The following is a 15,719-nucleotide window of genomic DNA, read 5'->3' as shown; positions in this document are numbered from 1 at the left end:
GCATAATACAGATTTGTAGGTCGGTGCGGCTTAACAGAAATATAGTTGAGGGGGAAACCCCAAAATTTTACAGTAGGCACTTTTTTGAGGAACTATCCAAGAATGCATCAACAGTCATTTTCTATTTAATTAATTTAAATTGTGACATAAATAAGATCCATTGACACTTGCAATTGAAGAAGCATGATGTTGAGGTGTCTGAAAGGGACGTTTTCCATCGCATTAAGCAAAATGCCTCAGCTTGCTTCACAGAGCACAGTGTAAGGAAAGGATAATAGTTGGTCATACAAATAGCGATGGGTGTTATGAATGCTAAACAGTCCAAATATTAGCAGGAAGCAATCTGAATGTACTACGTGGATGCGCCAGCACCTGTTAGGGGTGCCAGGATGGTAGATCATACTGGTGTCGGAGGTTAAAGAAAAACATTCAAGCCAGATACACTCTCGCTCTTCCCCTTTAAGTCTTTGTTTCTCCTTCGGAATTTGCGCTGTTATAGGAAAAGTCTAACTGTCCGTATGCCTATTTAGATAGAGGACAAGAGTAGTAACAATCTCAAAAGGACACATGAAAAGAGGATTATTTCTAAATACCTGATATTTTCAAATTCATGGATTCGCCATAATTGATAAGGCGAACACTGACAGTACATTTGATGTTGCAGCGAGTTTTAATTTAGGGCTCTAAACGCTGTTGCTCACAGCAGAACCACAAAGATCACAAACTGTCTCATTTACAGCACTCTCTGAGAGCCTTGCCAGCCACGGCAATTTAGTATTTTTTTTTTTTTAGTGATTATTTGTAACTACATCTAAAACTCTGCATGTTATCAGGGGCTCACCAGATTGCAGGGTTAAAGCAATCAACGCTGACCTTCAGACCATTTTCGAAGACAGTGAAATACTTTCAGGATGAGTGCAAGAGAGAGATGTTTCAGTCCCAGGTCAAAGGGCACTGAATGTGACTCACATTCCACGAAAACTTCCTTGGCAACACACACACACACACACACACACACACACACTCACACACCCCGATACGCACACAGGGCTCCGCTGAATATTTAAAGTTGACTATATGTTAGGACCACCTCCCCACTATCTCGTCCAGGTTTTCGGTGTGAATGAATAGTGCCTGTTTGGCATTTACGTGAGCCTTTTCATAGACCAGAATGGCCTCACACCCTTTGGGGAATAAATATGAAATGCTGGGCATGCAATAACTTGAGCCCATCCTTTCTGTGCTGAAAGTAGATTTCTGAGAAAATGAGCACATATTCATTCATCAAAATTGCCAGGAACGGCCTCTGCATCTGCCAGACTCTCCTTCAAGGTCGGAAGGCATGATGCTGTGACCGCATCCATCAGTCTCGGAGCCATGAGCTTTAATCTTGGCTTTGGCACTTTGGTAGTTGTACGTCTGTAGTCAAATTTCGATTGGACTCTTTGAACTTTTCCCCATTTACAGCAGGAGGATGACGATGTCTACCTGTCAGTGTTATAAGATGGTGTGTGTGCATCTGTGTGTCCCTCTCTCTCACAAAAGGCTAGATAGATCTCTCCAGCATTTACCTTTGCCATCCCTACGAGGTCATTTTTGTCTACATAGGCCCAAGTAGATGACCACTAAGTCCACAACCAAATTAGCAGGAAGGAGAAGAGGAGAAGCAGAGGGCATGCCCTGTGCCGGGGCGGGCATAACCCAGGAACCCACACGTCACTGGTGCCCACACGTGTCAGTCAGGAGATTAGCGGCATGGTGACATCAACTACAGGAGAGGATAAGGCCATGGGACCAGCTCTACGTTCTGTTAACTTAAAACAAGTGGACGATGGAAAAATAAAAGAAGAGCTGGAGAATTAAGAGATGTTTCAAAAGGAAAGAAGAGAATAGGGTGCTTCTGGTTAAACCAACATGAATAGATCAGTGATATGAAACTGGGCAAATCATCCAAAGAACTATTTCTGGGCGCTCTAACTCACAGTGATTGGCAGGAGCTGTGTGGTCTGAAAGTATCTGAGCATAAACATTGCCCATATCATTGGCTTATTCAGACATAGGAGCAATCGCCTAGGAAGCCAGGCTATACGTAAAAATTAAAAAAAAAACAACTAACAAAAACTGATTAGAGACACCAGTATGCTATAGTGGAGAAAGTTTTCCACTTTTAAGCCTATGCAAATTTATAAAAAAAAAACCCACCAACCCACACTAATAGCTTAAGTGTTTTCAGAGTAAAATTACAACACACTCAAAGAAACTGTGAACCAGACTCATAAAAGAGGCAATCAATAGACAGACTCCTGAGTGTAGCAAACAAACAGTAAACTGGAAGATAAAGGAGAGATGGATCTTAAAGATACAGCAATCTGCTTTATCCCATCCACAGGAAAGAGGGAAAGAAAAAGTCGGAACAAAAGGGAACAGAGCCGCAGGGACCTAGGAGACAATGTCAGGTGTGCGTGCGCCAACACTGGTGCAATGGACCCTAAAGTAGAGGAGAGACAGAGAAAGGGAGGGGCGGAAAGTGAAACTGTGGTTGCCAGGGGCTAGGAGAGATGGGGGGGGGGGTATTCACCTTTAAAGAGTATAGAGTTTCCATTTCAAAAGAAGAAAAGAGTTATGGAGATGGGTAATAGGGATGGTTGTACAACATTATGAATGAACTGTCAGAGGGAGGAGGGTTGTGGGGCTGGATTAAAAACATGAAGGGATTCAGCAATAACAACAAAACTCATAGACACAGACAACGGTATGTCTGAGGCAAAAGGGGATTGGGGAGGTAGAAGATGGAAAAGGTGGGATACATGGTGATGGAAGGAGACCTGACTTGGGGTGCTGAACACACAAGACAATGTACAGGCGATGTATTATAGATAGGTACACCTGAAATCTGTATGATTTTATTAACCAATGTCACCCCAATGCAGTCAATAAAAAGGTTTAAAAAATTATTAATATGGTAAATTTGTCTGCATATTTTACCATGATAAAAATATTTCTTTTAAGAAAGGAGAATTAAAATAGCCTCTTTGATAAGCAGGGATAAAGAAAAAAATGTGAATGATAAAAAGATGGATAGATAAGCAAGGGTAAGCATAAGAGTGAGCCTAGAGTAGAGTCATATCAAGAAGAGAAACACAAAGGATCTATAAATAGTTAAAACATAAATGTAATATTTATAATTAAATAATAAGTATACATGTATGTGTATATAAGTGTATGTGTATATTAGTTAATTTTATAGCCAGAAGTTTAAGGCAAACTGAAATATCATTCGTTAGGAAAGAATACAGAAGGCAGAACTATTAAATACCTGTTTCCTTCCATCTCTCTTAACAAGGAAACTGACTCTCATTTGAAAAGCATGAGACAAATATGGATGGGCAAAAAGCACATCACACAACCAGAAAGCATACCATCGGAGAGGGCCTAACTGCTTTATCCGAAACCAAATCAACTCTCCCGCACTCTGAAAATTAGATCTACCCCAAATCCTCATCATAAAAATCACAGACGCCATCGCTAAACTCTTGTCAGTGGTCTCTAAGGACAAGGAGAAGGTAACTGTTATAAGCCCAGGGTTCCCGAACTGCACAGGAAAACACCTTGAGGCACTTGGATTCTCACGGCAAACACATCCCTGACATGGACGGAGAGGAAGCTGGAGCCCGCGGTAGTTCACAGTTTCAACAATAGATAGCACCACGTTCCTTTCAATCGCATCCTTGAGAAGCAGGTTCCGGCTGCTGGTAGCATAGAAAGCAAGGACCATGCGAAAATCCAGGGGGACAGTAAAGAAAGCAGCACCCTTCAGGTGTGCCCCACAGTTAGCACTTCCCTGAGCCCCACGTTCACTGTGCTGAGCTCCTCTGAAGGCAGGAATCCTGTCTGATTCCTTTTTTTAACCAACTCCCTCTGCTGATCCTGCGCCCCCAACTTCACACAGTGTTCAGTGAGCTTCCCTAAACACAAACCTAAAAGCGCAGCTACAACAACCACAGGGAGAGTTGAAGGAAGATGTACAATCCTAAAGATCACAATTTTAAACAGAGAAATCAAAATGCCTATGTCCAGGGAAGAATACTTAGGAATATGCAAGTTTTTTAAAAATTATTCAAAATTAGAAGCATTTGAAAAGATCAAGAATGTTTAGCCCAGAGAAGAAAAGACATAACATAAAGTGTCTGCCAATACTAAGAAAAGTAGGCCAATTCCCAGTGACCAGACTACCCAGTTTTGCCTGAGGTAGAATTCCTAGACCGTGTCTCAGAATCAAGAACAGGTAGCAAAAAGTGCAGCCGGTGCAAATATTCTCACACAAAGTTCCTGGCAGAACCGATCAAAAATTGCTAAGGTTTGGTTTGTTTTAGTAAATGATGATCTACAGCTGACACCCAGAGCAATACGCTGGAATTGATGTTGCACACAAATCAATCAATTCTATAGCTAATCAATGAATAACAAATATTAACTAAGTGGTCAGTAAAAGCCAGATTTGTGTGTCGACACAGGCAATTATGACGATGTTTTCTCAAGAGTAGCATAAACACCTAGAGCTATGCTAACATCTAGAGGTACCAATAAACACAGGATACTGTAGATGAACCACACAGGCACAAAATCTAAATGCGTCTTAGTCATTAGCTATACCTGCCTTTCACTATCTCAAAACCCAGTACAGCCTGACTGGTGTTGCTCCGTGTTTAAAGCGCTGGCCTGTGCACGGAAGGGTCTTGGGTCTGATTCCCGGTCAAGGGCATGTAGCTGGGTTGCAGGTTCGTTCACTGGCCCAAGTCGGGGCGCATGTGGGAGGCAACCAATGGATGTGTCTCTTTCACCGTAGTGTTTCTCTTTCTCTCTCTCTCCCATCCCCGTCCCTCCCTTCCACTCTAAAAAGCAATGGAAAATATATCCTCAGGTGAGGATTAACAACAACAATAGCAACAATCCGGTACAGTTGCCGATATCCCATGAGTTCTCTCTCCCTTCCTTAAATAGACAGCACGGGCCCAGGCCTGTGGTGACACGTCCAAATGGTGGCATTTCCTAGCACTGTGACTCATGACCATCTCGGGAAACCCAAAGGAGGGCATGCACAGAACACTGTGTGGCAGAGAGCTCCTCACCATGTGCTTACAGCTGGTACTTCTTAGGAATTTTGAAAAAGGCGAGATGTATGATCTTGAAGGAAATAAAATAATTCATCGGTATGTTATGAGATAGTACGACAGCAGGTGACCGAATGGAGCCAATACAAGGAACTGGAAAATGGTGTTGAGAAATCGAAAGATGCTAAGAGATAAGCTCTGGCTCCCAAGAGTTAGAACGAGAAGCATGAGAGACGTCTAAACATTGAGTGCCAGTGAAAACAGAAAGAGAAGAATATTAAATACAGAGGTTAGGAATAAGCTTTGATAAGTATCAATAAGCAATTACTAGTAGCCCAGTGCCCATAAGACTTGTGGGATGGAAGGACATAAAACTCAGAGTAAAATATAAATCTTCCATTTGCTATAGGCAATTGCCTGGAGATGCTGTTGGGTGGATGGGCGACTGATCATTTGGCTTAAGCAGGGATGTCCCTCAGATTTTGGGAATATCAGGACTTTGTTCGGCTTCTTAGCGATACTATTTCAACACATCAGTGTCCATTTCCCATGAGTAATATAATCATACTAGAGGCCCAGTACACGAAGTTCGTGCACTGAGGGGGGGGTTGTCCCTCAGCCCAACATGTGCCCTCTTGTAGTCCAGGAGCCCTTGGGGGATGTCCGACTAACAGCAGGGAGTGGACCTAAGCCGGCAGTCGGACATGCCTCTTGCAGTCCAGGACCCCTCGCTCCTTACCACCCGCCTGCTCGCTACTCCTTACCACTTGGCTCGCTGCTCCTTAGCACTGCCTTGGAGGCGGGAGAGACTCCTGCTACCACCACTGAGCTTGCCAGCTGTGAGCCCAGCTTCTGGCTGAGCGGTGCTCCCCCTGTGGGAACGCACTGACCACCAGGGGACAGCTCCTGCATTGAGCATCTGCCCCCTGGTGGTCAGTGCGAGTCATAGTGACCGGTCGTTCCACCATTTGGTTGATTTGCATATTAGCCTTTTATTATATAGGATCATCATAGTCCATGACCGAATCAAGGAAAAAGAACACACGTTTCATTTTGTGTAATTTGTGTTTTTTTTTTCATTTCTGACCTAAACTTTCCGCCTTGTCCCTAAGCCTTCCTGATGGGTTCTCAGTGGGGAGAGAGAACACGGACCCCCTTCCCCAGGTGCTGGGTCCTCAAACACCAGCGCTGGGCCGGACGGAGCTCACTTACTTTTGCTGCAACCCCACGGGTTGCTGGCATCCAAGTGGCTTGCGCCGGGAACACAAGTGTCACACGTTGAGCCGGTGACAAATCGTTTACAGAAACAGCGGCCCGTGACCAAGTGGCAGGTTTCATTCAAGGCTCCGGAGAGATGACAATTGCAAGGCTGACATCTGAAAACAAGAGAAGGAAACCGTCAAGCTTTCTGATTAATAATTCATGGTAGAAGGCACATATGCCTACGGATCACATTGTGGACGAATATGGTCTGGTTTAGCCAACAGGCGGAAAAGGATTCTTGAGTTAAACAAACCACCATGAAATAAAATGAAACAGAAAAAAAATATTTTTATCGAAATGCTGTTTATGGTAAACCTCTATGAAGCCTTCTCCTTGGAAGCTAATTAATGGCAATAAAGAAGTGTTACTTTGCTTTCTTTCATGCCACAGTACATCTTATGGATTATTTTGAATCCAGTTGCTCAACTGAGAATACTGTAAATTTTGCTTCCGCACAAAAGCAGTTCTCCTGACAGCTAAAAATTAAGATTATTAGGTCCCCTCCAAATGATCTTTTCAAGTATCTATCAAATTGTGAAACAGAAAACTGGATATGATAATCACTGTCTTCCCTTAAACATCGTGAAATTCCGTATTTGGTTTTATAAAGACTACATTTCACTAAGAAAACAGGTGGAAGAAGACACATTCCAATACCGACGATGTGTGAATAAAAGTTGTATTTCCTTTTCTATTGTATGCACTGAACTCACTTATCCAGATTCGTTGGAAAACAGAGCATTATCCTGATCTTTGAAAAGACGCGAATTAAATAAACATAATGAGAGAATTTCACTTCAACTCCGATTTCTTGCTCCTAAAGTTGCTTGTAAAAAAAAAAAAAATCACTGTTGTCGCATTTTTGCTACGACAGAAATGAAAACCTGTTTCTTCAAACTCTTAACCTGTGACAATGTCATGGGTGCGGATGAACAATTTAGATGCCAGGAAGTATTAGAAAAGCAGAAACGGTACCTGTGGGAAGACCACCCGTATTTACCAGGGACCTTGCATACGACACTCTTAATGAAAACATTATGGCTCCACTCCACTTTCTCCTGAAGATGCTGGGTGGACGGTTCCTGTACTCACTGCAACTTTAGGGTGTGATCTCTTGGGTAATCCTTCAACACCCTCAAAAAGGCTGATAAAAGCCGAGGCTAAGTAAGCTGCAAATTTGTTTTATGGACTAAGTCACCTGGGGAATAAATAAGGCACAGTTTCTCTTGAAAAACCGCTGTCCTGTAGTTTGCCCTTCTTGTCGTGGTAAAAGGACATTTTTCCCCCTCCTACAAACAACTACATGATGTCCTTTATGTATAGACATTGCATCAGAACTCCATTTCAAACCGACGTTTTGTTTGGGCTACTTACGTATTAGAAAATTATGCACTGAAATTAAAATGGGATTCTAGAAGCGAAAAAAAAAAACATATTTAATTTGCTCTTCATTTCATTATATGCTATTACTTAGAGTAAATTGTTTGTCGGCGTTTTATGTCACATTGGTGAGACGCAGCAATGAGCGCTATGCCTTCCCCGGCGCATGTATTTATCACCACTCCACTCCTGAATAAGTATCTCTTGAGTATTTCTGTTTTTATTACCATTCACTCATGAGACAATCACACTCATTTTATATACAGTACGTTTAGAGGAACCGTTTCCAGTGTATCACATAATTCCTTTCCTTGATGTGGTTCTATTTTCTGCCAGCGGCACGCTTAACTCTTAAGGCAGCTCTGTCACTATCCATGGGGTATTGCGTCCGGAATCTCAACGGAATAAATAAATCGCGTCTTCGGAAAGCGCGCAGGGTTGTGAGTAATTAAATGTGACTATTCCTGATTTTATAGTCTCTTATCCCAGCCCTTGTTGTATCTCACTTATCTGCCTGGTTATAATTGCTCGACTTCAGTCGGAGGGAGTTTTATGTGAATGGAGTTCACAGGAGACTTTCTGGATATGATCGTTTGTTTCCAGCACAGAGGACACTGGGGATCATTTGGTAATTAAGGCTTAAGTAAAACGATTCCTGTGAATTTCTCAGCCGCTCAAATATGATTTTAAACATTTCCAAGACTCTTTAGCAAATAAGCTACAAGTCTGATGTCATTTTAGAAGTTACCACTCCCCTCCAGAGCGCCTCCTAAATGAAATATAGTTCACGTTTATTAAAACAGAATTAAACGTAATAAAGGAAAAGATGTTTTAAGCTCTGAACGAGGAACAGCAAACTCGGATGACTTGTGATATTGATTTTGTCAGGATAAATGGTTTCTGTAATATTAATATAAAGAAACCTTTATTACACTGACTCTCCTGGTGTAGCCAGAGCTCTCCCACAATCTGTTTAAAATCTTCATTTTTCATCCTTATGGGAGAACCTCACTTGCTAAATGGATTTCATAAAGAGTCATCTGTCAGGATGTATATGGATAAACAATTTGTGATGTTTATTGACCAGTTCATTATGGTAAACAAAGCAGGCGGAAGGCTTCGCTAAGCTCCGAGGCTCTGCCCGGGGAGTGCTGTCTGGGCCTCGCTGTCCGCTGGGCACAATGGGGAAGAAGTTACTTGGCCTCTGTCTCTTAAATCACCAATCTCATCTATTTCACTTTCCCGCGGAACAAACAATGAGAGAAAGAGTTACCCTGCTCCGTACTGCTGCAGAGGCATCACAATTAATGAGGGGAATTGCCAGGAACTTCGTCATCGGACGAAGAGCTCCGCTAGGAGGTCCGGGGACAGGTGCCAGGAAAAGATCGCTTTACTGGCACTGCTCTCCGGATGCCTCCCTTCTGTCTGGGGCCTCAACGCAGGGGTACCATCAAATTGATTCAATGTATCGAGTGACATAAACACATTCATTGAGGGACAACTATGGGCTAGGGCTGGAAGAATACTGGAGTCGTAAATATGAAAAGACAGAGCTGGCCCTGACCTCAAGCAGCTCATGGTCTAGTGAGACATTAAAAAATAGAAAGGGTATTAATAAAGATGTAGGTAGATTCTTTTTGTGATGTTCTTTATTGATTTCAGAGAGGAAGGGAAAGGGGGGGAGGGAGGGAGAGAGAGAGAGAGAGAGAGAGAGAGAGAGAGAGAAACAGCAATGAAGAAAAGGAGTCATTGATGGGCTGCCTCCTGCACACACTGGGGATTGTGCCCACAACCCGGGCACATGCCCTGACCGGGAATCGAACCGTGACCTCCTGGTTCATAGGTTGATGCTCAACCACGGAGCCACGCCAGCCGGGTAATTCTTTAAGGGCACAGGAAATGCGCAACTCTCTAGCCTGGGGGCAGGGGAGGTGACAGAGAAAGGAGTATTAAGAAGAAATCTTGGAAATGTTTATGCTTAATAATTAAATTGGAATAAACCAGGCAAATCAAGGAGGGAGAAAACAGAATAGGACAGCAGGAGAGGGTGTCAAACTGCAAGCAATTCAAGATTTTTGGAGACCAATTTGGAATAGGGAGCGAGTGGGGACAGATGGAGAGGGAAAGGTAAGGAGGGAGAAGATACTGCTGAATTAGTACAATTGTGAGAGTGGCGGGGAGCGATGGAAAGGAAGGGGTTAGACCTGAGAAGCATTTAGTAAGGAAAATCAGTGGGATGAGGTGGAAAACCTAAAAAGAGAAGCAGAGAAGGGCCTGGAGTTCCTCCCAATTTTCTCATTTGCTGACGGTCGGATGAAAGGGACACCATTCAGCACCAAGAACAAAGGGCGAAGAGACTTCACATGACTGAAAAATTCTAGACAAGAATTACTAATGATCATTAATGAATAGAACAGAAAGCAGCATTAAGGCAAATTGGAGAAATCCGACAAAGGCTTTTCTTCCATCCCTAGTCCAAAAACTAGCACTCAATGGGGCTCAATGCATTTTGTTGAATAAATGACAATGTAGCTGTTTTGAGCCCTTTTTGACGGGCAGAGCTGTCCCCCTGGCTAACCTCTCCTCCAAGGCTGGCTTTCCTTGACTCCCTCAGGCCAGGGGAGTTCTCAGTTGAGTCCTCTGGCACAGATCCCGGGAGAGCTAGAGCGCCCCCTAGAGGACTTGGTTTCCCCGGGGTAAGATTCTCTTTCATTTCTGCAATGGAGGTGCTTAGTATTCCTTCTTCACAGCCTAACAGCACCCGGATTCTCTTGGCACTGAAATGAGGAATTTGGAGCTTAGAGACCTTCTTGTATGAGCTGAAAGCCATACTCACATGGCCTGGGACTTGCTTTGGCCAAGAGGATGAGGCAAAAATAACACCGTGGCAGCTCCAGGCAGAGGCCTCGCGTGTCCTTGCACGCTTCTGCTGTCTTTGTGGGGACGCTGGCACCACCAGCCGGGGCTTGCTCACATGTGGGCCCATTTACCCCATCACCCACATGATAGGACACTGTCCAAGAGTCACTGGGGGGCATGAATCTGTGAGAAACCCCCTACCCCAATAATCCCTGGACCACACCATGGAAGGAAATACGTGGACATGAAAATGATCCGCTTCCACCCACGGGAAGTCACTGGTCTGGTTCTCAGAGAAAAATCCAATTGACAGCTGTTGGAATAGATGCATGTGAAACGGCGACCGGACCCAATCTATAAAGTCGTGTCCACGTGGAGAAAGTTGGCGGCAAAACTAACAATGATCTGGTCACAGAAAAAAAGTGAACTTCTTGCATGTTTTCGAAGTCGGAGCCTTTAGATTCCCTCGCCAGCCTAGACCCCAACTCCCCACTCTCTGAGGAAAATTACAGTTTTGTTGTATGTCTGCTGGGAAGAGACAGGAGTGATACATCTGGCCATTTGAAGCTTAAAAAAAAAGACAAAATACAACTAATTAAGAGAGAGAAGTCAGCAGGGAGGAAACCTTTAGGGGTTGTGATGAGTGGATGACATACAAGAAAAACGGTGGTGGAGCAGATAAACGGTAAGTCCCAGGGGTGGTGGGAAGGGGAATCCTAGTTACAGGTCAACTTGGGGACAGCGCCTGGGACTGCCCTGTCACATACGCGTATTAACTATCCACAGAGACGAGGGGAAGGTGGCCCATTTTTGTCTCATTGTGTTTGGTTTCAACAAACACCATATCCTTTTTTCTTTTTTTTTTTTTGCTTTATTGATTTTTTTAGTGGACAGACTTTTTTTCTTCATTGTTCTCGGTACTGATTGTGTCCGGTTCGCTTTATGTGTCAGAGGTAAATGAGGCGATTTCTGCACTTGGGTCGGCTTTTTAAAAAGCATGCCCCCTTCCTGTCTTGGGGAAGAAGTAGAGGGAAGGAGGAGGAACCCCTGGGTGAGGATAGGCGGGTGGTTTCCCTGCTTGTTACTGTTGCTTTGGGGCCATTTTTGTTGTTGCTGCAGCTTAGGAGCAGAGTCTACTTTTTAAATTTATTTTGCCTTTTGGAGTATAAAAAAAGTCAAAACTCAGGAAGTACAGTGGTGTACATTAAAGAGAACGTGGAGAAGGGAAGGGATATAAGTAAATTTCCTGGAGGATTAAATAAGACTCCCCCCCTCCAAATATGAATGGAAAAAGCAGATGAAAAAGTCCATTTCTTTTCCGAACTGATTAAGGGATACTTGTATCTTCTCCTTGCTTGACAATAAAATACTTATAATCCATTGTAGAATTTTGGAAATTAATGAAATAAATTCATACCTGTTAAGCACCTACCACATTACCTGATTCGAGGTGTATTCAATTGATTTTTAGCTCACTGCCTTTCTTTTTTTGAAAAAAAGTTTCACATCAGGGCATAAATGGATATTTTTCCTAAACTGCATATCTGTATACATTGAGACAATGAATTTTTCTCTTCAGGAAACAAAAATTCTTTATACTAGATGGAATCCCATATATTTTAGCCATCTTTGTACATATTTTCAAAATAGCCATTGTTAGTATATATTCACAATAGCAACCAGAAGTCATCAAAGAGACTTCAGTATCATTCAGGAAGGGAATAAAAATCATAAAAAGAATAAAATCCACTTGTATCTCTTCTCAATGATGAGCAAAAGCATCAAGCCAAGCGATTCTCACTGTCACATTTGGAAATGTCTTTCCCTGTGACCTTCTGGGCCAGAGGATTTCTTCTCTGAGGATGATCAGTGTCACAGCGGAAAGCGACAGCAGCATCCATCAGTGGCAGAGAAGGGTCAGCTCCCGGCACAGCCATTCCCTGAGACCGACCGCACCGGGGACACGTCCTCCTGATTGTCTCGGGCCCCCCATGGTGTTGGGGGGCTTTATTCTTGCTGTTCTTCTCAGAGACGCTACATTATATATGGTGGCTCTTTTCAGGGGCAGCCGCGGCTCAACATCAGAGCCAGCCCCGCCTGATCTGAGGGCACCCGGAGCCCACGCACAGGTGCGTGGTGGGGACTTGAACAGCGACTTTAAGGTGTATGTCCCTCTTACTGAGATGGCATGAGACTTTTAATTTCTACTTTTGTAGGAGGCAAGGCAAGTAATGTCAAAAATTAGTTCTGTGTTGGCTCTATTTAAGAATGGAGGCATGAGGGACATTTAAATTTAAAACTCAGAAAGAGGGCTAGCCATTGGCCTGGAGGCCATGGTAGAGATCTGAACAGATAATACTCTGAGAGTCATTAACATGCATGTATTGAGGTGAAATCATACACCTACGTATGTACTCTGAAGGGGCACAATAAACAGGAGTGATCAGCATAAGAGATAGAAAAACAAATCACAGGAGTAAGAGCTTGCAAGTCAAAGGAAGAGTTAATTTTTAAGAAACACGGTGGACCATAAAATAATTGGCACATTGGGAAACCATGAGTCCTAAGAAGCAACCACAAATCAATTTTACTTTCATCTCTCAAGGATCCTTTAAATGTACAGTATGGGCAATGCCCCTGCCTGTCACATGGCTACAAAGTGAATCAGGAACATGGCCTTTCTGGTCTTTCTTAACTTATAGAAAGTCCTACAGTTATTTTAAATCGCAAAGCACAGGTTTTACTAAAAGAACAATACTAGGGGCATCACACTTCTTGATTTCAAAATACATTACAAAACTGTAATACTGGAAACAGTATGGTACAGGGCAAGGAGGGGTGTGTAGGTCTCATGATCAGATGAGGACCACGAGGAAGAGAGACAGCATGGTGCTGCCTTAGCGCCTGTAAAAAGGGTGACCCCCAAGTCTAAGGGAGCCTGAGTAGAGAAAATGCTGGGGTTCCTGTGGGTTGCAAAAGTAATTAGCAACCAACCAGAAAAGCAATGCATGTGACTACGCTTAAACTGTAGGTGAGAGAAACTGAGGGACAGAGATCAGAGATCAACGCGGAACGCATGACAGTACCAACAACCTCAATGAAAAGTCAGCTTGCACATGTGTGAGGCCAGCAACAGCAGCCTGCTTTGGGGTGTCAGTACAGTGAATCCCTGCCCCCCACCCCAGCCAGTGCATGAGAGAAGAGGCACATAATAGAAAGAGCAGTAATGCTCTTAGACACTCGATCTTAGCCAAAATGCAGAGAAGAGAGAATTATGCTCTCAGATTAACAGAACGATATACTAATGGTAACTGAAGTGCAGCAGCATGGGTTAAAAAATGCTGTGTAGTAAGAACAAAACATTGTTTTAATAAATATCATGGAAGAGTGTTTTATTTTTAATTAAGCATATTGGATTTTAGTAAAAAGCCAAATAAACTGGTTTGAGTTCTCTTTTAGTAATTTAACCTGTCACCCTGTCCACACTCTAATCGAGGTGTTAATGAAGAGTGTAAGGGCCAAACGCAGGCAGTGGGGACAGTGTGTTGAAAAGAGCCCAATAATCTCAAACCCTTGAATAATTACCAATTATAATTATAAACACACACACACACACACACACACACACACACACACACGGAGAAACAGATTTGACTGGTTTATGAGAAACACATACTAGTTGCTTGGAGACAGAACACCAAAGAATTAATGGATATACTCCCAACCCAAGATAAATTTATAAACTAACCTGGAGAAAAAGAAACCCGCACGGAATTAGCATTCCAGCTCATCTTCACAAATACAGCAATGACCACAAATGCATGAAAGTAAATGCCCACAGATATACAGGAAATGGGAAGAACATTAAAGACGGTGTAACTTTGAAAAGTGATTAATTTATTTTCAGAATGTACTTTACACACGGGGGGAAATCATATCACTGAATATAAAGATAAGTTTCTTATCTGCCAGTCTTTCATTCTAAATTAGAAAGGTAAGGGCAACATAAATGGGTGTAGTAAATTAATAAGTAAGCAATAAATTCGGGGGCCACATAAAACAAAATATAGATATACATGTTACCTATTCTAGCCCTTATATTGTGTGTGTGTGTTTCCTTCTAGGGATATTTCTTTACCTGTCTTTCTCCACATTCAAACTGTAAGTTCTTTGAGGGAAAAGGATTTTATCAAGTTTAATATCCCCAGGCCCTAATATTGGGTATATCTATCAATGTATGACAATCTACTAATATATATTGGGACTCTAGGAAATATTGAAGAATTACCATTATGTCTAATAAACACTGGCATCAAAGAATCAAAAATACATCAATCAACTAAGCAGGACAGAAAACACTGCATTTTACAAAAGATACTGCCCAAAAAAGATCACTGTTGGTTATAAAAAAAGTCATTGTACATATAATTAAATAAAAATATTTAATTATGAATTCTCATAAATATTTACCTCCCAATCTGAGGATCAAATCCAAAGTAAAGGTCCCTACAACGGTCACAACTTAGCCCAGCGGTGGAAGCATCTTGGCAAACACACTGGCCAGTTCGGCTGTTACAGATGTGATGAGCTGCCCCAGCTGTGTGGCAGGAACAGGGCAGGCAGCCAGTGGCATTGCCCGGAGAGATATAAAAGCCTGGAATAAAAAAGTGACGATATTTTATATATGCTTCCTAGCCAGTCTGTTCTTTAAATGATCATATTTTGATTACATCAAAACATAGAACACTCTATAGGGGCACTAAATGAATTCCCAGTACAAATGTGCGTATAGCTGTGCTTAGCTCTTGTGTCAACTATCACCAAAGCGAGGCTGAGTCGATGATTGGCATTGTACCTGCTATCTTTGTACCCAGGCAACTAAAACTCAGTGCATTGAAAACCTACTTCATGGCCTTCCTTTAATCATCTTCATTTTAACAAATGGCCTCGCCTTCTCTGTAGATACTCAACCTAGAACCCTGAAACATCCTAGCTAGGAGAGCCAATAGAATACAAGGTGCCCAGTTAAATTTGAATTCCTAATGAACAATGACTTTTTTAGTAAAAGTATGTTCCATCTGATATTTGCTTATATTGAAAAATTAC

The 15,719-nt window shown here is 42.6% G+C and overlaps 1 protein-coding gene across 1 annotated transcript in view; it reads right to left on the bottom strand.

The window, feature by feature from the left end:
* The window catches only part of USH2A (usherin), a 398,687-nt gene that overhangs the window by 309,349 nt on the left and 73,619 nt on the right, over positions 1–15,719 (bottom strand). Inside the window, 2 exon segments of the mRNA XM_070401429.1 lie at positions 6,324–6,487; positions 15,084–15,267. Of these exon segments, the coding sequence (XP_070257530.1) occupies positions 6,324–6,487; positions 15,084–15,267 (348 nt within the window).

This window comes from Myotis yumanensis, unplaced genomic scaffold, assembly GCF_028538775.1.
Source record: "Myotis yumanensis isolate MYYU_CA2020_CCGP unplaced genomic scaffold, mMyoYum1.0.hap1 SCAF_22, whole genome shotgun sequence".
Classification (NCBI taxonomy): domain Eukaryota; kingdom Metazoa; phylum Chordata; class Mammalia; order Chiroptera; family Vespertilionidae; genus Myotis; species Myotis yumanensis.
Note: the sequence above shows the minus strand (reverse complement) of the source record. Positions and strands in the feature narration are given on the sequence as shown.